This window comes from Talpa occidentalis, unplaced genomic scaffold (assembly GCF_014898055.3).
Source record: "Talpa occidentalis isolate TD23 unplaced genomic scaffold, MPIMG_talOcc4v2.1 talOcc4.5, whole genome shotgun sequence".
Lineage (NCBI taxonomy): Eukaryota > Metazoa > Chordata > Mammalia > Eulipotyphla > Talpidae > Talpa > Talpa occidentalis.
In genome coordinates, this window is record NW_023604861.1 from 125,238,174 (window position 1) to 125,263,825 (window position 25,652).

Sequence of the window (25,652 nt, forward strand, 5' to 3'; positions counted from 1 at the left end):
TGAGAGGAGCAGCGCGTCAGGATGCGTTAATCCTTTATTGAGCCCCTCCCCACCGCGGGAGAGCTGGTGGCATGGTGGTCTCTGCAGATCCTCCACAACCCGATCGCCAGACCTAAGGGCTGTGGGCTTCCCAACAGAGGGCGGGTCAGTGCAGGGCTGTGACCGAGAGAGAAAGTTCTGGTGGGCGGGAGGTGGAAAGGAATAAGACCAGGACAAATCCCAGCTTGGCCACTTTCCCCAGCCATGTGGGTTTCTTCCCCGCCCCCCACCCACCCACCCTGGGCTCCCAAAGGAGTGGCCGGTGGGGATGCAAGTGCACTTCTGCACCAGCGTGGTCAACCGAGAAAGGGACAGGAGCGTACCAGCCACTTCCCTTCCAGCCACACTCACCTTCTGGCCCATCAGGCCGCTCTTCCTCTGGCCCTGCACTGCCCTCTTCCCCATCCAATGGCGTCTCCTCATCCTCTTCCTCCCCGAAAGCTCCTAGGGCGCAGGAAGGCCCTGTGAGCCTAAGCCCACCTTCTCTAGTCCCCCACCCCTCCCCCACCCGGAGGGCTGGGCTGCCCAGTCCCAGTTGCCTGCGGCCCCATTCTCTCCCTGCTTCCTCACCCGGCTGGAAGTCGATGGTCCTCAGCATTTCGGCCACGTGCTCCACACTCACGCTGAACTTCTCCATGCTTTCATAGCCAGGCTCCGGCCTCCCAGCCAGCTCCACCTTTGACATTGTACCAACCCTGCAGCAATGGCCGCCGCTCAGCTGGAAACGCCCCAACACCCTTCCCCCCTTCCCCATGTCTGTGGAGCCCCTGCAGCCCAGTCCTTTCCATGCCCGCTCCGCCTACTCACTTATTGATCAGCTCCTTGGCCTGCTGCAGGGAGGAAAGGAGGGTGAGAGTAAGCCGTTTGCCAGCCTTTGACAAATCATTTCTAGTGCCCACCACAGACCCGCAGCGTAGGTGGGGATGCTTAACCCCATTTGTTAAGAAGGGAAAAAACTCAAGAGGGCAGGTGACTGCCCAAGGCTTTAGGGCAAATAGGTGTCAGAGATGAGAGTTTAATTGAACCCAGGTCTCCATGACTCCCCCTCCCCACCAGCCTAGAGGCAGCAGCCACCCTCCCCCGGGCCAACCTGGAGGTAGAGCGCCATCTGCGGTTCCTCCATGGACTGGATAGCCGACTCCACCAACTTGGAGGAGGCTTCCAGGTGGTCTCCGTACTGGCGGATGAGGCCACGCACGTGCTGCAGCTTCTCCTCCTGCTCCTGAGCTAGCGCCTGCAGCAGCTCACCCTTCCGCTCCTCCAGCACGGCGCACAGGGTCTCGAACCTCTGGTTCAGCAAATGCTTCTGCCTCCGGCTGTTGTCCTAAAACACAGGGAGCAAAGATGATACCCTGTAGCTGGATGAGCACACCCCGACTTGTCCCACTCCCCAATTCACGGAAGACACAGAGTCCAAGAAGGAAAATGATCACAGCACCAATTAGTGGTAGAGCCAGAAGGCCAGCTAAGAACTGCCAATTCCCAGATCTTTTCAGTAATAATAATAATATATTTAAAGGAGTTTCGCGAGTGCTATATATACCTCTACCTCTGGCTCTGGATGCTGTTATCTCATTTAATTCTCAAACAGATCCAATGAGGTAACTACATTTCATTATCATCATTTGCATGTAATTAAAAACAAAGCCTAAGCACAAAGAAGTTAAGTAGCTAGACCAAAGTCACACAGCCTAATGAGGGGCACAGCTAGAGTTCAAACCCAGCAGACTGGTTCAGCACATCCCACGGCTGTGATCTACCTCCAGGAGCCTAGAAACTTTCCCTGCCTCCCATCCCAGCTCACCTCGATGGTCTGGCACACCTCCTCCATCTGAGTGATCACTGCTTGCACACGGTCATTGCCGGCCACCAGCATTGCGATGCCATCACTGAGCTCACTCTGCCACACACACAGGCCGGAGCTCAGGGCTGGGGCTAGAGCCACACCCTGCCCTGGAGCCAGGCCTGTGCAGGAGGAGCCTGTCCCCTCCACCCCACCCTCAGAGCATCTTCAGGGCCGCTTTTCCAGAGAGCTAGAGGGCTTGGAACCACCCCAAATATGTGGAAGCACATTCTATAGGTTCTATCAATAGAAGGAAGTGGAGAGGGGAAGGCCCTCAGCACCACATGGGAAAGGAACAGACATTTGTCAGATATTCGCCAAATGCCAGGCTCTGGGCTCGATGCTTTATTTGTTGAATCCATCCGTCCTGAAAAATTTTCAGGGACTACCCATTGGGATAATATTGTCTCTTCTCCATTCTCTTTATTCCATGACTCTGCCGTAGCCGTATGTTAGGTCACCTCGTCTCCAGTGCTGCATTCTGGTTATATTTTCCATCCTCTCTAACTGTTCACTAATTCTCTCTTTGGAGACATCTGTCACTTAATTCACCTAAGAATGTTTTATGGCAATAATTATATTTTTATTTTTTAAAGTTTTGCTTGGTTCTTTGTGAAGTCTGTATTTTTGATAGTCTACTATTGATTTTTACAATTCCATTTTTAAAAGTCTTCTGGACACACTGTTTTTCAAAAACTCCAATATCTGAATTCCTCAGGGGTCTAGATCAGTAATTTTTGTTTTTGCCAATTCCACTCATGGCATATATAATTTTTTATTTTTTTAAATATTTTATTTTATATAATTCTTACAGCATTTTTCATTTTTGCACAATGTATACATTTTCATTTTGGTTATATTCCCCATACAATTGCACCCCCCCTTATTTTGACCCTAATCCTTCCTCTCCCCGCCTTCTCATGGCGTATATTTCTTTGCCTCTCTTTAATAATGAACTAATCTTCTGTCATTCTTAATCCAAGGAAAACCCAAAGGTCTAAATGGAGAGGCTTTTCCCTCCTGACCGAATTTGCATTTGTTTTTGTCAAAAGCCAGGTGGCTATTAGCTTCTGGGGATCCAGTTAACTTGGGATTCTGTGGGGGTCTTCAGTCAGGCCCCTACCTTTTAGGGGCTGGAGACTTAATCTCATCTCTCTTGGCTCAGCCATGCTGCCAGCATTTGCCCTGAGCGCACTCTGCCACACACATAGGCCAGCGCTCAGGGCAGGGGCTAGAGCCACACCCTGCCCCGCAGCCAGGCCTGTGCAGGAGGGACCTATCCCCTCCACCCCACCCTCAGGGCATCTTCAGGGCCTCTTTTCCAGAGTTCTGGAGGGCTTGGAACCACCCCAAATGTGTGGTAGTCCTGTTTTCTCTGTGTTCACCATTCAGGGGTCGCTTCCCCTTCACTTGGTCTCCCTCCTACTGCTCCTCCACCCATGCTGCCTCCACTGGGAGATTTCCTTTGTGCCCACCAATATTATTTTAAAATTTTAAAATTATGCTTCCTATAGAATTGAGTTATATGATAGCGAGGGCCTTGTGAGTTTCTAACCCACCATAGTGAAGCCTCTGCTTGCATCCACTGTTAACTTGATCCTCACAACGACCCTCAGAAGTAGGCATTTTTATTCCCATTTTGCAAGTGAGGATGAGAGAGGCCGGGTGCTGAGTCACTGCATAGACCCTGAACGTGAGCCCTGATCTCCCTGCCCTGAAAGCCAAGTGGAGCTAGAGCCTGAAGTCCAAGACCCTTCTCATGTCCCCACCTCTGCCTGCCTGCTCCCCTGGCCGCTGCTGGATACCTTCTGGCGTTTGTAAATGGTGGGCAGCGGAGCCACCTCACAGTCCTTATGGGCTCCAAAGACCTTGCAGAGGGAGCAGGTGGGCACTTCACAGCTCAGGCAGTAGATATTGATCTTCTCGTCTTCGTGCTCCTCACACATGAGATGCTGCTCGGCCTTGGAGTGCAGAGGCCTGGAGGGGGGAGTGCAGGGGGCTCAGGGGCCCAGGCGGGGGGAGCTGGGCTCCGAGACTGTGGGGCCCGTGAGCACCTTCTCTTCAGCTTTCACCAACCACCACCTTCTCTGCTCCTGCAGTTGGTGCTAGAGCCGGGCAGCAAGCACTGCCGCGCTGCCCTTCATTCGAGGGCTAGGAAGACCAACGGTAGAGGAGGCGAGACCCAGGGCCAGTCTATTCCCGAGAAGTCCCGCTGGACAGCACATCGTGGGGAGTTGGCCAGGACCTTGCTGGTGAACTGCCAGCCCCTATCTGGGTGGAGAGGGTGAGGGGGAAGCACTGGCCAGGGATCAGAGACTAACCAAGCTGGGTGAGTTGGGGCAAGCCACTCCCCATCTCTGGGTCCGGTCCCCATCTCTGAAACCCAAGGGGTAGGTGGATTGTTTCAGCGCCTCTCTTCTGGCTCTCTGGGCTCTCTGTCTGGGCCTCAGGGAGAAGCCCTGACAGCTCACCGGGATGACTCCTGCTTGTAGATGTCGATGATGTTCTCCACCAGCAGGTTTCGCTGTAGGCCATAGACGCCATGTCGGTCCAGGACAACCTCATGCCTGCAAGATGGACATCGGAAACGGCCTCCCGAAGACACGGTGGTGGAGCTCCTGGATTGCCACAGAGGGTTTGAGGCCTGTGGGGACAGACAGAGTGAGTCATGAGGGGAGGGGGCAGGCAGAGGAAGGGTCGTAGGGGTCCAGGAGTAGGAGAAAGTGGAAGGGGAGACACCAGCTCCTCCCTAAGACTGGGCCCTCCTCTGAGAGCAACTCAGGGTAGATGGCCAAGGAAAGATCTCGCTTCCTGCCTTTGCCTTATTACTCGGCCCTCCTCCTTGAGTGTCCCTCTATCTAGCTTTTGTCAAGGCCAAGTCAGGATAGACTCTCCCCAAAGGGCTCCAACTTGGAGCTAGGGGGAGACATTGGTCTTTGGCAGGAAGGCTGAAATCTGGATGGCGTAACCTATGTGCTCCAGCCTGGGGCTCTCACTGGCCACCTCTGGGGGACAGTCTCTGCAGCCCTGGACAGTACAGGTAGACACAACTGCTGACCAATGGGATGGACAAAACAGATGTGCCAGGTGATTCTGGGAAATCTCTCTAGAGACTGGGAGTTAGGTTATTGTGCTGTGCCAGCACTGTTCTACTGTGTAAGTGTGGGTAAGCAGTTGGCCTTTGTGAAATTAATGACTAGATTGTATTCATTTAACAGCAAATATTGAGGATACCAGGTAACTGCTAGGTTTGGGGGAGAAGAAAAAAACACATGTATCCCTGCCCTAGGGACAAGCAAACTACAACCACAGCTGCCTTCAGCAGGCTAGGTGTTACAATAAGTTATATAAGATGGGGGTTGTAAGCTAAGGAGATGTTCATCCCTTCCTTCCACTTCCACCACTTTTTTTTAAGGATTTATTTATACAAGAACCGGGGTACAGGCCAGATGTGCAGGAGAGTGAGAGGATTCACCAGAGACACAGCGGGAAACAGAACAGGCCGACTGACGAAATACACTGCTGAGGGGAGCAGTGGGTGTGACAGGAGAGGTCTGCAGCGCCATGTGGGACCCTTGCCAGCCGGCTGGGATTGAACTGGCGCTGCAGAGGCTGCGGACAGCTTCACAGCATGGAGCTCAACTGCCTGCGCCACCAGGGGAGGCCCCACTTCCACCATTTAAAAAACTTGCTTCTGGGCCTCCCGGGTGGCGCAGCAGGTTGAGCTCTGTGCTGTGAAGCTGTCCTCAGCCTCTGCAGTGCAGGTTTGATTCCCAGCCAGGGAGAAACCCACATAGCGTGGCAGACCTCTCCTGTCTCACCCGCTGCTACCCTCAGCAGTGTCTTTGTTCTGCCTGCCTGTTCTGCTCCCCGCCCTCTCTGGTGAATTCTCTCACCCTCCCGTGCCTCTGACCTGTACCCCTGTTCTTGTATAAATAAATAAGTCTTAAAAAAATAAAAGTCTTCTTCCTTTGAAAAAAAAATAAAAAAATAAAAAACTTGCTTCTCCCTAAACTAGGCACGATTGCTCTGCATTGAGGAATTATCCCTGAACTAAGCAGAACCAATCACATTTTCTCTAGGAACTTGGATTGAGATCCAGAAAGAATTGAGGTAGCCAGACTATGTTCAACCAAGAGCTGACAGTGTGGGCAGCCCAGTCTTGAGCATGTGGAAATGGTGAGGGCTCAAGCTATGAGCAAAGCAGGCTGTCTACAGAGAAAAGAGCCAATTTGTGGAGCACAGCAGAGAGGGGAGACCAGGAGAGGCTGCATTATGTTCTGTGATATTCACTCCCTCCTTTTACTTAATAATAGGGCCCCTGAGCTCTTAGGGAGAGATATGGAATCAAGATGGAGGTCCAAGTCTCTCTCCCACTTGGGTGTGGCCCATACTGGCCAATGGGAGAGAGAGAGTCAAGTGTTTTGTGCAATTTCTAGGAAGTATCTTTAATGGGAGGGGGGTGAGAGTTACCCTACTCTTTTATCTTTCCTGCTGGCTGGAATGAAGTTGGAACGGCTCAAGTTGAAGCAGCCATCTTGAGCCATGAGGTAGCAGAGAATGGCAACAAGAAAATAGGAGGGAGGGGTCTCCCTGGTGGCGCAAGGGGTTAAATCTTAGCACTATGAAACAATCCGCAGCCACCGCAGCATGAGTTTCATCCCTGACCAGGGAGTTAACCCACAAGGCGCAGCAGACCTCCCCTGTCTCGCCCGCTGCTCCCCTCAGCAGTGTATTTCAATCCCCCTGTTCTGCTCCTCAGTCTGTCTCTGGTGAATCCTCTTACATCACACCCCCCCACACCTCTGGCCTGCACCCCAGTTTTTCTATGCTCAGGTAATATACTTAATGCTGAACGTGAAAAGCAGAATGTCCCAATTCGCAGTTTGAAGTATGTTTGCTACTAGATGTGTTTCACCCTTGCATGTTGTAAAGTCAGAAATCCAAACTCAACCATGGCAAGTTGGGACCCATTTGCACAACCTCTCAGAAGAGATGGGAGACAACTGTGGCCCAGGTCAGGAAGGTGAAATGAGGATGTTTGGGAAGTTTGCTCTAACCCTTTCCTGCCTCTCTCTCCTTATCAAATTGTTTCTGTCCCGTGTCCCCAAACCTTTTGCAAATGCTGAGTGGCTACTTTGGGAAGGTGATCACTACTGGGCACGTGGATAAAATTGTTACCCCTTCTTTACCTCTATCTTAACAGGGAAAGCTGTGTTGCTATGAAGATCTGATTTGGGATCCCCATCTATGACCTGGGAAAATAATTCTCACAGAGCTCCAATTTCCTCAGGTATAAAAAGGGACCGCCAAGTACTGGCGCCTGTCAAAGGCTGAGGTTCTCTGAGCCTTACCTGACAGGTTTATTATGGTGAGAATTTCAGAGCCCCTGGCCTGCGTGTGTTTGCCTGTGAGATGGCAGAGGCAGCTGGTGGTTTTTCTAGCACCCTCCTCCGGGCAGGCCACCGTCTGCAGCTCCCACAGCCGGTGAAGGGCAAGTCTGTCCTGGCGCGCCCTGGCCGTCGCGGGAGCGCCCTCTCCCGGCCGATGTCAGCAGTGCCTGAACCCCCACTTCTGCGGCCGCTGTGGCGGGGGTGGGCGGCCTCCTCCCGCCCCGCCGGCTAACCACGCGGCTCCGCTCCGCACCGGCACCTGCACCGAGTCCTTTGTTTCCACACCGCACCGGTATCTACTACATTTAAATTCGAGGAGGATTTTCATAGAGCTTCCTCAGGGCAGGACGCGGCGCTGGACCCCGCGCGTTCCCCCGCGCGCCCCGCGCACTTAACGGGGGGGGGGGGTCTGTCCAGCAAAGCCGCGCGGCCCGGGGGTGCTGCTCAGTGAAGCGGGCGCCCTCACACGCTGCCGGGGGGGGGGCGGGGAACATGGGTTAGAAGCAACTATCTGGAAAGCTCTATGCAATATTTGACCCAGTAGTTCCACTTTGGACTTTATCTCAGGATAATAACTCAAACTATAATGATTTATGCACAAAGATTTATGCCGAAAGATATTCACCAAAGCCCTGGGGCAACAGGATACATGACATAAGTAATTGTAACCCCATTCAGCAGGATACTCTTGATCCGTTTAAAAGAATGAAGTAGGCACTTCATGGGGAAATATCACTAAACTGTCAAGTGGGAAAGGTAATTTAAGAAAGAACATTTATTTTTTGGAAAAAAAGGTTATTATACTTGATGGAAGCCCGTTTCTTGGTGTATGTTACTCCATGTGAAAGGGGAAAACGGCAAGATACACTACCAGACGTGCACAGTATTTTGTCTCCCAAGTTGTATTATCTGTAAGATTTGAATTTCATATAATACATCTGTATTACTTTATAATCAACATCATAATTTATAATTACATTATAAAGCAACAAGAAAGTTGCTTTTTTAGATGGAAAAATGCTGGCATTTATGCATACAAGAGCTGGGATGTAGGCCAGAGGTGCAGGGTGGGGAGGGGGTGAGAGGATTCGTCAGAGACAGAGTGGGGAGCAGAACAGGCGCATCTACTGACATACACCGCTGAGGGGACCAGCGGGTGAGACGGGAGAGGTCTGCTGCGCCATATGTGGGTTAGCTCCCTGGCTGGGGATTGAACTCAGGCCACATTGGCTGCGGATGCTTTCACAGTGCTGACATTTAATACCATCCACCACCAGGGAGGCCCTGTTAGGATTTTAGATTAAAAAAAATAAGGCTATAAATGTATATATAGATAGTAAGATCCAAATTTGGAAGTGGATGATGAGATTTGCAGTGATTTAAATTTGCTCTTCTTTCATTCATCTACATTTCTCAAATTTGCCTTTCTAGATCATGAGTTACTTTATAAAATGCATACAAATTATATTTGTAATAATGCCATTGAGTGATAAAATTGTGGGTGATTCCCTCTTTCTGTTCTTCCTCCTTATCTTTTTTCATTCTCTCAAAAGTAATTTCCAACTTTTGTATTGCTATAAGGCCCATGGGGTTTGGAAAAAACTTTAAAGAATGCAGTGCTCCGTCCTGACGTGGGTGAGGAGGGGGTGCTAGAGGGCCTTGAGAGGCAAGGAGATGAAACACTGCTTTCCTCACTCCCTGAAGAACAGCGTAAATTCAAGGGAGGGATTTAAGCAGATGTTATGTGAAGACAGGCTGGATATGGAGCGGGAGATGGTGGGTTGGAAGGAACTTCAGGAGGTCAGGAGACCAGAGGAGTTTAGGTTACAAATAGGGGAGTCACAGGGAGAACCCGGAAAGGTGGACTTGACAAGAAGAGCTTTTTTGTTAAATCATGGTACAATAAGGACTAAGAAATAACTGATGAACTGCTGTACACGGAAATGTTTTTGTTCTTTCCTTAAATCTTATATTACACAAGGCAGCCCGCCCCATGGAGTGACATTTTGTGAGCAGTGATGTGATGCGCAGAGGAAATCCGTCGCCCCAGGAAACAGCACACCTGAATTGCTGTCTCCTTTGGCTTGTGTGTCGGTGACCTGTTCCCTGCGTTCTCCCCTGTACAATGGCAACAACAGCCCTCTGTCTAACTCACATGGAACCGGGCATGTGAAGGTCTCTATGAAAGCACTGTGCAAAGGGATGGTAATAATCCTAATCTAGGCCTTAAAGATACACAGTCACACCAAACCACAGGATATAAAATCACTGTTCTCGCTTCACTGTGAAGGATAAAATGGAAAAAAAAATGGCATTAATTCTAGGTTGCGTTTGAAGCTTCTACATGGCACATGTGCCATAAGCTCTTTTAGGTGTGGTGCCTTCTACTCCTATGCATTGTTCCACAGCACCAACAGGAATGTTCCACTGAGAAAGACACTCTGTGACTACGGTTATTGGCCAATCTATACTCATCTCCGAATGGTTTCCATCTTCCTTAGCTCTCCAGAGTGATGCTAACTTAGGGGTTGTTAGAGGCTCTTTCCCCCGACCTGATGGCCTGGCCATCCTATCTTGCCTGCTTCTCCCCTCAGCAGTGTACATTTGGTCATAGGGATGAAGGGTGCAGGTGCTCAGAGCCAGCCCCATGGCTTACACTGGAGAAACCAGGGAAATGGTGGGCAGGAGACCGCACATTTGAAGAAAAGTTGAAGAGACTCTGAGTCAGTAAAAACTGAGCTGTGGGTGGGAAGCGGAATTTGAGTGGACGGTTAGCTCTGCTCGACAGAACCTAGCAAAGAGCCCGGCACCAGGGCTTGGTGAAAGTAAGCTGGCTGGAAGGAAGAGGGAGTCAAGTTAGGATGCCAGTAACAGAATGGGAAGCCCTTAAACAGTGGAAATCTATACTATTCTATTATATAGCATAGTTTATACAGAATATACTATTCCTTGAAGTTGTGAAATCAGAGTGTTAGAATTACAAAGGTGTTAAAACACCTTTTTAATCTGTATTTGTGCAAACAGGCTTGGAGAGGTGACATATCCTGATTTACATTGTGAAGAAAGTAGAGGCACTAGAACCCAGGATCGCCAAATCTCAACTTAGGTTATTGTTTTTCAAAACCAAGTTTCTTCCCTAAAGTAAGACCCCAACCCCTCTACAAGGTTAATGCAATTCACAAAATTTCTCACAAAAGAGACCTGTCCAGGGATGGACTGGGAAGTGGAGGCAGGCTGGGGAGGGTTTTTAGTGGCGGGGCTACACTTGAAGACAAGGCCTGGTCAAGAACTGATAAAAGAACTGGCATTTGGGGTACACTGAAACAGCAGTCACCTCTTTCCCAGACCACCCTTCTATTGAAGAAGGAGGCCACTTTCTTGCTATTTTTCTCTCTATAAATCTCTCCCTAAGCAAAAGCCCTCCAGAAAAACTGTTCCTGAGCCACCTTCTTACAAAGCCTTCTGTCTGTGAAATTACAACAGGTTGCAGCTCATAAACAAGTGCCCACAGTGAAGTGGGGGCAGGTATAAAAATAAACTGAAGGCTTGCTTTAAAGTAGTTTAGGAGCGAACAGAGTTTACAAATACAGAAACACATGGGAAGATGTCTGTGTCAAATTCCCACACCAACAGCTTTCCTCTAGTCAAAATGCTTGGTAGCTGAGTGGGTGCAAGTGTGGGGAAAGAGGGAGAGAGGAATTAGAGGGGGTTAATGTAGTGTTTTATTCTGTTTAAATTAAAAGCTCTACATTAGAGCTTTTAGAGCATTACAGCTCTAAAGAAAAGCAGTTGAATAATAATGGCAAATGTGTCAGAGTATGTATGGGGACAAGGATTTGACAGCAATATGCAAACATGAAGATAATTGTGTTGGGGGGAGGTGGGATGATGGATGATTTCCACCCAAACTCTTAATACTTCGCCATTTTTAATTAAATGTTTTAACTTTTTATTTTTTTAAAGATTTATTTATTTTTATATAAGCACTGGGGTACAGGCCAGAGGCGCGGGTGGGTGAGAGGATTCACCAGAGACAGAGTAGGGAGCAGAACAGGCAGAATGACCGAAATACACTGCTGAGGGGAGAAGCAGGCAAGATAGGAGAGGTCTGCCACACCATGTGGGAATCTCTCTAGCCTGCTGGGAATCGAACCGGCGCTGCAGAGGCTGTGGACAGCCTCACAGCACTGCACTCAACCTGCTGCGCCACCAGGGAGGCCCTGTTTTAACTTTTAAACTTTGCTTCCTGGTTCTCTTATAAAAATCAAATTACCAAAAATTCCTGCTCATTGTCCAGCACAGCAATTTTAAGGACAGTAAAACACTGGACACCATCCAAGTATTTTAGAGACTGATTAAACAGAATGTGATCCAGTGACAATGGAATACTCTATAGTCATTTAAAAAGAAGAGATAGACCTGATGTACAGATAAGGGAAAATAAGCGAAGAGAGAGTGAGTGAACAAAGGCAGGTATACAGTGTACATACAAACATGTACCCATCCATGGAAAATTTCTGGAAGGATACCCAAGAGAGTTGGTAATAGCTGTGTCCACCTGGATAAGGGAATTGAGGGCCTGAGGTGCAGGTTCAGAAACACAAATTTTGTGTGTGTGTGTGTGTGTGTGTGTGTGTACTGGTATCATTTGTACATGTCCTGTTAACTTTCTAGACAATGTTCTAAGAGTAGTCCCCCCGAAATGATTTTAAGATAGAGGAACCAAAAGTCCTATTCTTGTCCTCATACTTAGAAAACAGACAATCTGATTATGCCTGGAGTTGTCAAAATGTGGAGGCAATGTGTGAAAAACTAAATATGTTCATCTTTCGGAGGGAAATCTACTGAGATGTATATACATAAATGCAGCTAAAGAACTGGGTCAGCCTCCCACCTGGCCGTCCCAAATAAAGCAGCAAGGAAATGAGCTGTTTGGTCTCCTCTCCCCAGAGGGCTCAGGGGCGCTCTTCACTTGAAGATACACATCAGTCCTGATCCTCAGAACCATGACCAAACCCTGGGAATCATGCTATCTCCCAAATACTCAGCGCAGGGTTTGATATAAGCCATCCCCAGGTCTTGCTGGGTCCAGATCATGTATTCCAACACTTCAGGTGACCAAGACTGCCCGGGCACAGAGGGCTGTCTTGAACAAGGGAGGCCACTTTGTATCTTCTGGCCTCCACAGCAGGAGCAAGCTATCCTTGGGTGTCTCTGCTCCAGCACACCATGCACCTTGCACCTTAGTAATCTGACCACGTTTTACAGGATGCATTACCTCCACTTCCAAAACCTCTCTTTGCTTTCAAGTATTTCAGGTTCTAATAAAGGGTGTTTTACTACAAACTCACAAGAAGGGGTGGCAGAATCTTTTTGCCATTCCCTCCTAGGCATCTCAGTCTGAAGGAAGTTCAGAGAGTTACTTAAGACCAAAGGGAAAACCAAGATGGTGGGCAAGACACAAATACTTGCACATGATGTGGTGCCTGGTGGGACAGGCAGAGTAGTTGGTCTAGGACGGGGAACTCACTGGTTCTGGGACACTCTGGAGCCAAGAAGTGGCAGGTTTGAACACTTAGAGGAACAGGCAGCAGGGATGGGCCTCGGGGAGCTGGCAGGAGAGACCACAGCATGGGCACTAGTGTAGGTGGCAAACAGCAGGAGAAAGCGTGGGCCACAGGGCAGGTGTGGGGCAGCCTGACTTAGTTGCCCATTATCTTCCCCCAACATGCTGTCCCAAAGAATTTACAATGGAAGCATTTTTCTTGGTTAAGCTGAAAATCACTTATGCTCCACATAGTCCTCAAATTTCAGATTCAGATGAAGAACATGTCCTCGTGATGGCCCTTATGGCGGCCATGCATATTAAAACAGGCAGCGCTGATCTATCTGACTTTTACTTCACTTGCAAGGTCATTTTGTGTGTGCACCTTTTCCCCTCTCTTTGATCTTTGTTCCATTTTATAGATGATGAAAATCTACACCAGTGGCCCAGGGCAAGAAAGCATGGCTGTTTATAAACTATTCTGGTATATGCTGCTTTTATTTTTAAAGACAGTAGCTAAAGTGACATCTGTGAATTTGATTAACTATGCTTTGTCCCGCGACTACAAATAAACCATAACAGGTTGCGTTTCTGGGAAGCAAAATTTCTTCTGCTTTCTCCCTGCTTAAGTAACCACAATCCTTTGGAACCAATAGGCCCCTTTACTGACCATCTGGAGTGGGCCACAGGGGTAAACTTGAGGGAGAGCTGCCAGTCTCTTGCCTACTGTCTCACTCTGTTCCCCCAAAAGATGGGTGCATTGAGTTTTGCTCAAATGCAAATAGTTTCACTGTCAGCATGGACTTGCCTCAAAGATTTATTTTTTAATTTTCATTATCTCACTGATTTTTTTCTAGATTTTTCCATATTAGCTTCAAAATCTGAAACTCCAAATTAGAATGCAAGTCTAGCACAGACTGTTATGCAGCCCAGTGGAGGACCTCCTTCATCCCAGTTTCTGTGGGGGTCTTCTTTCCTTTCCAGCACTCCCAGCTGCTGTCCACGCATGGGCTGTACTCTGCCAGCCTGGAAGCAGCTGCTGACTCATGCTTACTCTGGGATCTGCCCAGACCCTGCCTCCTCTCTTCAGCCAGGACAGCCACCACCCCCCTCACAGAATACTCCACCCATCACCTTTCCGGGTCTCAGCTCTAACCCGTGAGAGATCTCCCACAGTCCACAAGGCTTTACCTGACCCTGCCCCCACCTCAGCCCACCTGGAAGATGTCGTTGGCACACTTGCGGCAAAGGTTGTGCTGGCAGGGCAGGATCACCACCGGTTTGGAGAACATCTCCAGGCAGATGGGGCAGATGAGCTGCTTCTCCAGGTTGTCCATGCTGTGTGCATCCCCTAGCAGCGGCTTGAAACCCACTGTGAAGTTCATCCCCTCAGCGCTTGTGCCTTCCCCGGCCTTGGCTCTGGTCCTGGCCTCCTCTCGCAGCCTCGGGACCGTCCTCGCTTGCTTCAGTTTATGGTTCTTATGTCCCCTTCTGCTGCTCCCTCTTGAACCAGTTCAGCTGTCCCTCCTGTCCCTTCCTCTAACAATCCACCTGCACCTTCAAGAGCTGTCTTCACGCACTTCCCTGTCTCTAGCTGCGCTCAGCATGCGAGCCAGGCACATGTAGCTTTGTTATCTGCCCTCCCTGAATGTCTGTTCCTGCAAACTTCTCCTTTTGTTCCCCCAACGACTCTTGCTCACTCTATGGGCAGTGCTGTTTGTCTCTCACTCCCCAGAGAGGAGATTAATTTTAACATGGGGGTGGGGAACAAGGGGCATCTGCGTGACATTCCAACTCCCAATTTAGCTCCTGTAAGGCGAGCCACAGCTGTCACCAAATGAGTGACCCTGACTCACTCAGGAACGGGTGACTCCCTTGAGCAAGAGCAAGGCGGGCTTCGCTGCTAACGGTGAAAGGTGGGACAGCAAAGGTGTCGGCTCCTGCCGGCCTCAGGCCCCTGGGCTCTGGGTTGGGCCTCTCTTCCAGGGCAGTGACCCAGAATCTAATTCAGCCTGTGGGAGAGGCACCAGACGTGACTCAGAATGGGGGGAAAGATCTTGCTAGACCTACAATCAGTAACAGCTTCTGCTTCCAAGGCTTAGCCGTGAGCCTGGCCCTCTTCCTGTGAACCCTGGGATTCAGAATAGGGGTGTCAGGGACTAGAGGGAAAGGCTCTAGTCCAACACTTCTGGCCCACTTTTGTTCACACCACAGAGTGGGGTTCTGGCCCACGAATACATCTCTGGAGCCACTCCAAGGATTTAAAATTTGTTAGGAAACTGAGAGAAGCTGGGCTGGGCAGAAAGGACCTGAATGTCAGGGACCTATTTTGGGCACAAGGGGAGTTGGTCTCCAGGGCAATTTTAGGGCAGTGACAAAGTCATAATCACAAGGCTCCTGGAAGCTTCTCCCCCAGCTCCACAGTTGTCTTGGGGCTGAGCTGCAAGCACCAATCCTCTAGCTTTTTCTTACTTTCTCTCTCTTCCAGGCACAGTTTGTCTTTTGGGGCCCAATATCTACACTGGGATTGGATGAAAGTTCTTTTATTTGCTGACATTCCTTGACCCTTCTCCCAGTCAGGAGAGAGAAGTTAGAGGAGTTACTAGGCTCTGACCCTGGGTGGATGGGATACAAATGGTGTGGAGAAGATACCAAATAGGCAGTGTGAGGAGGCGTAAGTTGGGTGATGGCTTGTAGCAGTACAATCTTTTCCCTAACACATTTCATACCCGTTTCAAGAACAAAATAGATGGTGATCAGCTTGCATAAGACATGGTAAAAAAAAAAAAAGGCGGGAACCAGCAGGCATGGATGTGTGAGCTTCAGTCACTCGAGGACCCTGCTGATGGGTGCTGTGCTGGTAGCTGCAGTCCGGGGAGTCCCAAAGGTGGGTGAGCTAGCCTCAAGTTTCAAACGCACTCAGACTTTTCCTGAGTTGAGTCGTGGAGGCATGGAATGAAGCTGGAGAGGCCACATGCCTGGGAAGCAGAAGGTGAGACAGGCACAGTGTACTGGCTTAGGAATGATGCTACAAGTTCTTGGACTCAGAGTTGCAACAAAGCCACAGTCATCAGGAGCGGAGTGGAAGTATCATCAGTGGCTCAGGGACCCCACCAGCTGACACTGGCTCAACTCTCAAGGAATGCACTGGAAAAAGAATGCCTGGGAAAGTTCTTTCAGCACTGCTTGAGACATAAAGGTAAAGATGGGAGGGCCGCTTTCTAACAGACTGCAATTGGTACTGGTGCTAAAAAGACTAGCTGGGCCACCCTGTATCCTCAGGGTCAGTCTGTTGAAAGACAGAGATGGCACCCTCACCAGGACCAACAGCAAAAATGCTTCTGAGGTTGGGGTTCTTACAAGTAGAGGGAAAATCAGGGTCGATGTCAGAAAAGGGTTACTTGCTCCTCTCTTCAGTGTGTCCAGTAGACCGGGTGGCAGAAGGAACCCTCATGGGTGAGCACCTACGAGAAGATGGCATCTTGTTAACCAGAAGGAATGCTCACCCAGAGTTAAAACAAACCCCTCACAGGTTAAAGATATAACTGTAAGGATACAAACTCACCACCGGTGATTCATCTGGTTAGTCTATATTCTTATCTTTTAATTATTGTTGCATTTCAGTTTCCATACCTCACTATTCTTGGTATTTTAATCATCACCATCATCATCATCTTCCACCTTTTCAAAATTTTCTCTTTTTCCTAGGATGGAATTTGGAGAGGACGTTGGTAAACAAAAAACAGTAACAGTTTTTCAGTCTGCTGGTGAGGACAAATCTGTTACCTTGCAGTTTCGCATTAGCATCACAAGGTGGCACTGGTGTGACCTTCAGGCAAGTCACACTGAAGTTAACTACTTGGGGTGGGGATAATCTCAGACACTTCCTATTCCTTTTGGGTAAGTGCAATAAGCTGCATCCTCTACTTTGTCTTCAACAATTCGAGGCACACTCTCCCACTCCGTTCCTTACCTGAACTTCCACCATGTTCTTTAGCTTAACAGTCATGACATTCAGACTGTCACTTTGTCATATAAGCCCCTCAAAAGTCCAGTGCCTCCCATCTTCCTTCTTTGTTTTGCCCCAATACTGACTTGAGATTCCCATATTCAGGGGTTCATGGTTTTACACCCAACCATTTCTTTCATTTCCAATCCACTTCTTACCTCAGTCCCTGTCTACGGTTCTCACCTGCCCTTGGAGGCTGGCTCTGGACATTCTGCTGGTATCTTCTAGCAACCTCCTCAGATGGTGGCGAAAGTGATCCACAGCAAAGGCAGCAGCAGCAGCAACAGCAGCAGCAAGTGAACAGAAAACAAAGGAGGACAAGTGTCTACAAGGCAGGAGAGAGTAGCTTCAGGCCGCTGGATCTTCCATACGCCCACTCAAACTCCCCTCCCTCCACCCTCCTGGCACCCAGAAAATAAGACGACAAAAGCAAATGTCCTAGGTCAGGAGGGTCAGCTGTCCTAGAAGAGAGGGTCACCCCTCCTTCCTTATTCTTAAGGGACTAGGAAGAGTTGTGTACCTTGAACCAACAACTAGTCGTCAAAAAATAGTATCTGACGCCATCATCACCAAAGTGCTCATATATATATATTCCCAATGAGCCATGCTGGTCGTAGATTTTCTTCTTCTTAGGGTCACTCAGTATGGCATGGGCTGTGTTGATCTCTTTGAATATTTCTGCTGCTTGAGCATCCCCTGGATTCTTGTCTGGATGATACTTCAAGGCCAGCCTCCTACCCAGGCAATACCCAAAAGGAGAGTGGAGAGTCGGTGGGGAATGGCCGGGGTGGGAGGGTTAGGAGGAATGAGAGGGACAGGTTTGTGGACAGTGAAGAAGGAAGCATGAACCATGGCACAAAGGATAGAGGTAAGCGGCCCGAGTCTGAATTCCTTCTCATGCCGCACTGAAGAGGTGATGGCCCCATCTGGCCCCAAAGTGAAAGCTTGGGGGTTTAAAAACGGGTGAGAAAGCAACGTAGGAAGAAAAGGGCTTAAGGTGGGGGCAGAGAGGGAGTTCAGGGTTAAGGAGGGGCTGAGGTCTGAACCTGTAGGCTTTTTTGATGTCTTCAGGTGAGGCACCCTTCTTCAGCTCCAGGATAGCATAGAGAGCCTTCCCACTTTTGGAGAGAGAGCGGGCAGCTTCATCCATGTGAGACATGATCTGGGTCAGAGAAGACACGTTTGTGAGAACTTCCACAGAGGAGAAGTGAATGTCCAGTGGCAATGAGAGCCATCGGGGACAGTCAGGTGAGTGACTACAGAGGGACATGTGTAAGACGGCAGTGAGTGGGACCTGTGACTGGTAGGAGAGTTCAAGTGAGAAGACAATCAAACAAAATTTAAAAAAAGGAAACATCCCACATTTCCCAGCTCCTTCAGCTATGCAGACACCCCACATCCTACAGAAGTGTAAGCAAGGGGAGGCCTGGGGAGAGACTGACCGTCCACTTCTATAGTAACTAAGTGAACAGCCGCCAGTCTGTCCAAGCGCATTGCTAGGTTGGAAAGACCTGGCAGCCCCAGTCACTGAACAGGTTGGGTCAGAGACTGGGATGATTTCTGAGTGGCCTAAAAGCAGCCAGGTGTCCCAAGCCAGACCAGACACAATATGTGCAGCTAGGCCAGAGATGTTCTTCTCCAGGGTAGGTTCCCATCTCAAACCATCCCATGCTTGGGGAGACCAGGGGGAAGGATGCAAGAGATGAAGAAGCCAGTGAAGTGGGGTACTTGTAGGGGGCCGACCATCAAGGGAACAGGGAGCAGTGCCCCCAGAGAGTGGGGGGAGAGCCCAGGAGGCCTGGGACCAGGAAGAACCAAGACAACAAGCTCAAGAGGGCCTGCTCTTGTCTCCCAGGGCTCCACTGGCTCCGTATGGCCTGCCCAGAGCGCCGGGCGTTTTACCTCCCAGCCGTGGTCTTCCGCTGGGTAGGCCCCGCACAACCTCCACCGCCAGGCTGTGAAATTTCTCACCGCAGGGCCCAGCGCCTCACTGCGCCTGCGCAGTGACTTGGCCCTCCCGGTCACTTTTTGGCGCCTCCGGAAGGGCTGGGAGGGGAGGCCGCAGGCGCCCTGGGACTTATTTCGCTCTTGAGAAGGCGGAAGGAAGCGATGGGCTGGGCGCCAGCGTTGTTTCCAGACCTTCTGGGGGCGGGAGGCCCTGGGGTGGGGAGGCCCCGGCCTTGGGGGACCTTCCCTTCGTAGTGGGAGGACATCGCCCGCTATGCGCCTTCGGTCAGGGCGCCTCGACTCGCCTAAAGGAAGGTAATGGGCCTGTGGACGGGGCGGTGTGAGACGCGTGGGTGCTCCAAGTCTTCCTCGAGAGGCGAGCGACCTCCCGGCTGCTGTCTGAGAGTGTAAAGGGCGGCGCTCGGGGGCGCTTTCCGTTTCTTCACCTGGAAACTCCTACACATACTTTAAGACCCACCCGCCCGTGTCCTGAGACTCCTGCCCTCATGCCCCCAGTTGTTCTCACCTTGCTTTATGAAGTGTTTATCGTATCATATCATAGGGATTCGTGACACCTTCCTTTAAGACGGTGTTTTGAACATTTCCAGAAGTCACTGCTGTGCTTCACAATCTTCCTTTAACTACTAACTGCATCATGACGAGGCACCATAATGTAATTATAATCCAGTTTGTATAGTTAGGTTTTCCTAACCATGGGCGAGTGTAGTAATAAAAACTACTTATAATGAAAAATCTTACCTATAAATCTTTAGTCTTTTTTACCCTTGGGAGGGAAAATTCCTGGAAATGGAATTTATTGGATTTAAGTAGTGGTGGTGGTTCTTTTTTTGAGGTTCCTGATCCATAGCTAACTCTAGTCTCAGAAAGGTACCAATTTATATCTGACCAATTTACCTCCCAGGTGGCCTCAGTTCCTGTGAGAGGAGGTGATGTTTGCATTACGTATAATTTACCACTTTGTGATGCTGGTTCTCTTTTCAGAAGAGCACTCACTGGCTCCTCGAACATGTCATTGAAGAAGCTTTATTGTCTTGGTAATCTCTCAGTTACCCCTCTTACAGTTTTCATCACTTTTCCATTTATTACAGTTATTTGTGCACATTTATCTCCACTTCTAGGTGGAGGGAGCCATCGGCACAAACTCACTAAGGAGTGCACATGCAACAGTGTTCATTGAATTAATTTATTTCTGTGAAACTGTGATTCGTGTAGGGGGTGGGGGTGAAAATCTTTAGCAACACCAACTCATTTCCTAGCTCACCCAAAGTGAAGGAGCTAAAATTGACCATTTTTCTCTATACTGTTTTGTTTGTACTATGCCAAGTTTCTCAAACTAACCTCCAGCCCTTCCCCGCCATCACTGGACAACAGAATTAACACAACCCAGGCCATTTCTTCACTAGCACAGAACAGTATGAAAGGTGAATCTAGTGAAAATCTTGCTCCAGTCTAAGGCTCAGCATGCTGCAGCCCCTGCTCTCACTGCAGCCCTGTCAAGTAACATGGTACCAAGTACCTGTGCTCGCTCTCACTTCAGGGGTCTTGGCCATGACTGTTCCCTCTGCTTTGCTGGCTGACTTGGCATCCTTGGAGGATCTCTTGGGAGATCATCGTGGGAGCCTCTCTTGTCTCCTCAGATCTATCCACTCCTCTCTCCCCACCTTATAACACCTTCAGCATGATAAATGAACATATCTTTATTTGTATGTTGGTTTGTTTAAGTCTTTCTTTTCCAGTAGACAGTGAATTCCATGAAGCTCTCTGCACCTCTGCAGCATGAGTTTGATCCCCAGCCAGCCAGGGAGCTACCCACATGGCGCAGCAGACCTCTCCCGTTGCACCCGCTGCTCCCCTCAGCAGTGTATTTCAGTCTCTCTGCCTGTTCTGTGCCCCTCTCTGTCTCTGGTGAATCCTCTCATCCTTCACACCTCTGGCCTGTATCCCAGCTCTTGTATGCATGAATAAATAAATCTTTAAATAAATAAATAAATCTTTATTAAAAAAAAAAAAGAAGAAGAAGAGACACCAGGGTAAAGAGAAAGAAAGCGATGAGGGAGATAGAAATGGTGGTTCCAAGCTCTTTGTGTCTTCTTTATCTTAATCTTCCTTCAGTTCCTAACATAGCTCCTGGGATATGTAGGTGCTTAATACACGTTAGGTTGAATGAACAAACTTTTGTGTGGTTTTTCAGATGGGTTTTTACCTGATTATCTTCTTTGATTTTCATAAAACCTTGAGAGGTGAGTGACCCTGTCCCTGCATTATAGCAGTGAACCCTGAGAAAGGATACATTTAGTTCTGAGAAAAGTTAGTAACCATCTTTCAGGTCTTGCCAGAGGCTCCAGGATGTTATTAATTAATTCAAATCCTAATTCATGGCTCCTGAAATAGCCATTATCTTTTCAGTCTCCTGAACCTCTGCTCTGGAGAAATGATGCTGCGGCTGCAAGGATGGGAGCAGACTCTCTCCACTTTACCTTCACCTAGAAACAGACCCCCTTTGACTGTATGCTCTGCGCAGGATGTTTTCTAACACCCAGCACGGTACTAGGAAGAACACACAGGCAGGTGTCAGAAGCCCTAGGTCTTAATAGTTCTGGCTCTTGCTCTAACAAGCTGTGTGATCCTGTGCAAGTCACTTAATCTCTGAGTCATTTCACAGGGTGGAGGTCAAAACTAAATTAGATTTGTTATAAGAGAATAAAACAAAACAATAACTATGCTAAAGAATGACTGCAAACTAAAACATTTTCTGGAATTATTTGGTTTCCTGCCATACATTGAATCCATGATCTTATAGTTTATTACCTCACAGAACCATTTGGTCTCTCCTGGAGAAAACCAGGAAGCATTCCTTATTTACCCACAAACAACTAAAGTTTTAGTCATATAGCTGGAATATACACATACAGACAGCAGACATTGGCATATTTACACCCAAAATATCACGCTTGGTAACATATGCAGTAGGAGAGAGAGATCATAATTTGTCATACCCAACCAGCAGGTTCTGGGATTGTACAATTTTGAAGCTGGAAGGGACCTCAGAGATTTAACTCTTATCCATTGTCTTCAGTTCGTAATCGAGGAAAGTGTGGCCCAGAAAGAAAGATTGACCTGCTCAAGGTCAACAAGAGATCCAGACCGAAATCTTTTGACTTCAAGATCAGTGTCTATTCCACGCACACTGGCTCACTTCCCACATTAAAATTTAGGTCTAGAGGCCTCCCTGGTGATACAAGGGGTTAAGATGCAACCTATGAAGCTATCCACAGCCACTGCAGCACGAGTGCAATCCCTGCCCAGGGAGGTGACCCACATGGCACAGCAGACCTCTCCTGACTCACCCGCTGCTCCCCTCAGCAGTGTATTTCAGTCAATCTGCCTGTTCTGTTCCCTACTCTGTCTCTGGTGAATCCTATCACCCAGTTCTTGTATGCATAAATAAATAAATCTTTTAAAAAAATCTTTTTTTAAAAAAGATTTATTTATTTATTCATTCATTCATTCATACAAGCACTGGGTACAGTCAGAAGCTCAGGAGGGTGAGAGAATTCACCAGAGACAGAGTGGGGAGCAGAACAGGTAGATTGATGAAATACACTGCTGAGGGGAGCAGTGGGAGTGGCAGGAGAGGTCTGTGCACCATGTGGGACCCTCGCCCGGTGGCCTGGAATCGAACCGGCGCTGCAGAGGCTGCAGGCAGCTTCGCAACCCAGCGCTCAACGGCTGCGCCACCGGGAGTCCCAATAAATCTTTTTTTTTTAAGATTTTATTTATACAAGCACTGGGTACAGTCAGAAGAGTGGGAGGGTGAGAGAATTCACCAGAGCAGGGAACAGAACAGGCAGACTGACGAAATACACTGCTGAGGGGAGCGGCAGGTGCGGCAGGAGAGGTCTGTGCGCCATGTGGGACCCTCGCCTGCGTCCAGGTATGGAACTGGCACTGAGGGGAGGCTGCAGGCAGCTTTGCAGCCCAGTGCTCAACTGGTGCACCGCAGGGGATGCCCAATAAATAAATCTTAAAAAAAAATTTAGGTCTAGAGACAGACCAAAGCTGTGGTTGGTATTCCCTCCCTTTCATGGGTGATACCAAGTAATGTCCCTCCCTCCAGTTGAATACTATGTATTCACAACGCTTTATGTGTGACAAAAGCCACCATCCTTAGTTTGTTTGCATGTCCTCCCAGGACAGACATCTTAAGGTGGGAGGTGGAGGTTTCCAGCCAGAGAGCCTGCTTCATACATACCCTTGATCTACAACCCTAGACACTTAGTCTGTCTGAAGACTAAGAAGGGCACATCTGCCTCAGGTGTAAAATGGAGATAATGGTGTCTAGACTTGTTAGGAGAATTAAATAATTTGTTTTTTAAAATGATTTATTTTATTTATACTTACAAGAGCTGGGGTGCAGGCAGATGTGCGGGGTGAGAAGATTCACCAGAGACAGAGTGGGGAGCAGAACAGGCAGATCTAACTGAAATACACTGCTGAGGGGAGCAGCAGGTGAGACAGGAGAGGTCTGCTGCGCAATGTGGGTTTCTCTCTGGCTGGCGGGGGATTGAACTTGTGATGCAGAGACTGCGGATTGCTTTATAGTGCGGTGCTTAACCCCTTATGCCACCAGAGAGGCCCCTCAAAATGGCTTTTACTCGTCTTCTCTTTGGCTTCCACAGACTTGAAGTAGCCCAGTGAAAGGACCTATATCAACACTGACTGTTGGCCTAGCCTGCTAACTGTCCTTCCTGCTGCCAGTCCCATCTTGGATATGCTAGGAGATCAATGTTCTTAAAACAACGCCTCTCTCACTACTACCCCTTTGCTCATAGCCTACAAGATACAAGTCCACCCTGCCCCCCCCCTTTTCTTTTTATTGAGCTAACATTAGTTCACAACTCTGTGTAGGTTTCATGTGTATAGTTTCTCATCTCATGCCCACCATCGAGTGTCCTGTCACCATCCACCACCAATCTGTTTGTCCCCTCTACCCACCTCCTCCCCCACCTAACTCTCTAGTTTACACTGTTGTGTTCTCAGAGTCTAAGGATTTATTTTTGTTTCAAATCTGGCATTGAACTCTACAACTTGATACTAATTTATCACTCCAAAGTCATTGTCTGTTGTTGCCCTGAAATACCCCTTCCAAAAAAAATCAAGCTGGTCTCTCCTCCCAAATATTCCTGTGTGCCCCTCTGTGCCGCTGCTCTCCCAGCGCTTGCCCTCGCAAGTCGTGCTTTTCACTGGTAGGTTCATGTATTCAGCGGATTTGTTAAGCCCTGCTCCCTGCCTGCATGCCAGGATAGTCAAAATACTTCTGCCCTCGTAAATTATAGCCTAAGGTAGAAATATTCATTAATACCTTTAACACACATTTATTGGGTGCTTTATGTGCCAGGCTTTGTTCTAGGTTCTGGGGATACAGCAGCATACAAAACAGTTTCTGTTGTCATGGAAGTTACAGTCTGGTGGGAAGAGATAGACAATTAATGAAATAAGTAAAATACAGTATGTTAGGTGATAGGAAGGGCTATGGAGAAACATAAAGGAGGGGATGGAGATAGAGAACTTTTATGGGGAGGTCACAGTTTTTAAAAGGATAAGCACCCCTTGGTGGTGCAAGGGGTTAAGTCTCAGTACTATGAAGCTATAAGCAGCCACTGCAGCATGAGTTCCATCCCCGGCCAGGGAGCTAACCCACATATGGCACAGCAGACCGCTCCTGTCTCGCCCTCAGCAGTGTATTTCAGTCACTCTGCCTGTTCTGCTCCCCATTCTGTCTCTGATGAGCCCTCTCACCACCCCCACCCCTGCACCTCTGGTCTACACCCCTGCTCTTGTATGCATAAATAAATAAATCTTAAAAAAATAAATAAAAGGACAAGCAGAGAGAGCCTGCTATTTGAGTCAACCCAGAAGCAAGTTCTTACTTAAGTTATGAAGACATCAGCAGGGTGCACTATTGGTAGAGAGAGGCGTAAGTGCAAAAGCCCTGGGATGGGAGCATGAAGGCTATAGTGGCTGAGGAGTGAGGTGGGAGTAGAATGAATGGTATATATCAGAAGGGGCGAGATTGTGTAGGGTTATGCTGGCCATTGGAAGGAAGGCCTTTCACTGGTACTAAGATGGAGTGGGGGCGTCTGGCTTATCTTGCCTGGCCACCAGACTAAGACTAAACTGGAGGGCAAGTAAGGTGGAAAAAGCAAGACAACCTAGGAGGCTGCTGCAGTCATCAGGAAGACAGTGATAGCGGCTTGGACAAGAGTGAGAAAAGGATTGATGGACATAGTGGATGTGGGGTGAAGATAGAGGATTCCAGGATGACTTTAAGGTTTCTGATCTGAGCATATGGGAGGGTGAGTTATCAGGTTTTGACCTGGAGGACTAGGAAGACTGGGAGGATTGCTGAACAAGAAGGTTTGGGAGAAGGGTGATGAGCAGGAGCTAGGTGTTAGATTAGTGAAACTTGAGATGCCTGCTAGACATTAAAAGGAGAGGCCAAGTTGACATTGGGGCATATGCATTTGGAGTTCAAGTGAGTGAGTTGGGAATCATCAAAGATATGTCACATATTTTTTTAAATAGAAAATTCCAAACACATATAAAAATAGAAGAGTACAGTGATTTCCCCCATGTATCCGTCACCCAGATGCAACAACCACTGTTTTATGCTGTTTCTAGTTGGTATGTAAATCCTTGAGACTGGATGGTAGCTTCATGGAGTCAGTGTAGAAAAGTGAGGTCAGACGGTGACCAAGTTGTGGATGATTCCATCATTAAAAGTTTGAGAAAATGAGGAGGAACCAGCAAAAGAGACTGAAAATAAGCAGTGGATGAAGTAAAGAGGAAAACCAC

General features: G+C 48.6%; 2 protein-coding genes across 2 annotated transcripts; both read right to left on the minus strand.

Annotated features, from left to right (window-relative positions):
• Positions 1-30: 30 nt before the first annotated feature.
• TRIM54 (tripartite motif containing 54) lies at positions 31-16,211 on the minus strand. Its single transcript, XM_037528344.2, has 9 exons — positions 14,038-16,211; positions 4,354-4,526; positions 3,688-3,859; positions 1,844-1,939; positions 1,130-1,363; positions 847-869; positions 610-734; positions 391-483; positions 31-156 (listed from the first exon to the last, which is right to left on the minus strand). Exons 1-9 carry the CDS (start codon positions 14,203-14,205, stop codon positions 146-148), a joined length of 1,095 nt encoding a protein of 364 aa, XP_037384241.1. The 5' UTR covers positions 14,206-16,211; the 3' UTR covers positions 31-145.
• A 35-nt stretch (positions 16,212-16,246) lies between these two features.
• Positions 16,247-18,834, minus strand: DNAJC5G (DnaJ heat shock protein family (Hsp40) member C5 gamma). Its single transcript, XM_037526892.2, has 6 exons — positions 18,732-18,834; positions 17,876-17,991; positions 17,350-17,563; positions 17,013-17,154; positions 16,454-16,524; positions 16,247-16,284 (listed from the first exon to the last, which is right to left on the minus strand). Exons 2-5 carry the CDS (start codon positions 17,986-17,988, stop codon positions 16,472-16,474), a joined length of 522 nt encoding a protein of 173 aa, XP_037382789.2. The 5' UTR covers positions 17,989-17,991; positions 18,732-18,834; the 3' UTR covers positions 16,247-16,284; positions 16,454-16,471.
• Positions 18,835-25,652: the final 6,818 nt, after the last annotated feature.

What these genes read in the sequence shown, in the direction of transcription:
- DNAJC5G (XM_037526892.2), bottom strand. Translation starts at nt 17,988, where the DNA reads ATGTCTCACATGGATGAAGCTGCCCGCTCTCTCTCCAAAAGTGGGAAG. An exon ending in CGACTAGTTGTTGGTTCAAG is followed by an intron (nt 17,155 to 17,349) that starts GTACACAACTCT and finishes CCTGCCTTGTAG; the next exon opens with ACACTTGTCCTCCTTTGTTT. An exon ending in GAGCCAGCCTCCAAGGGCAG is followed by an intron (nt 16,525 to 17,012) that starts GTGAGAACCGTA and finishes ATTCCATCCTAG; the next exon opens with GAAAAAGAGAAAATTTTGAA.
- TRIM54 (XM_037528344.2), bottom strand. Translation starts at nt 14,205, where the DNA reads ATGAACTTCACAGTGGGTTTCAAGCCGCTGCTAGGGGATGCACACAGC. An exon ending in GCCAAGGAGCTGATCAATAA is followed by an intron (nt 735 to 846) that starts GTGAGTAGGCGG and finishes CCATTGCTGCAG; the next exon opens with GGTTGGTACAATGTCAAAGG. An exon ending in GACCATCGACTTCCAGCCGG is followed by an intron (nt 484 to 609) that starts GTGAGGAAGCAG and finishes CCTGCGCCCTAG; the next exon opens with GAGCTTTCGGGGAGGAAGAG.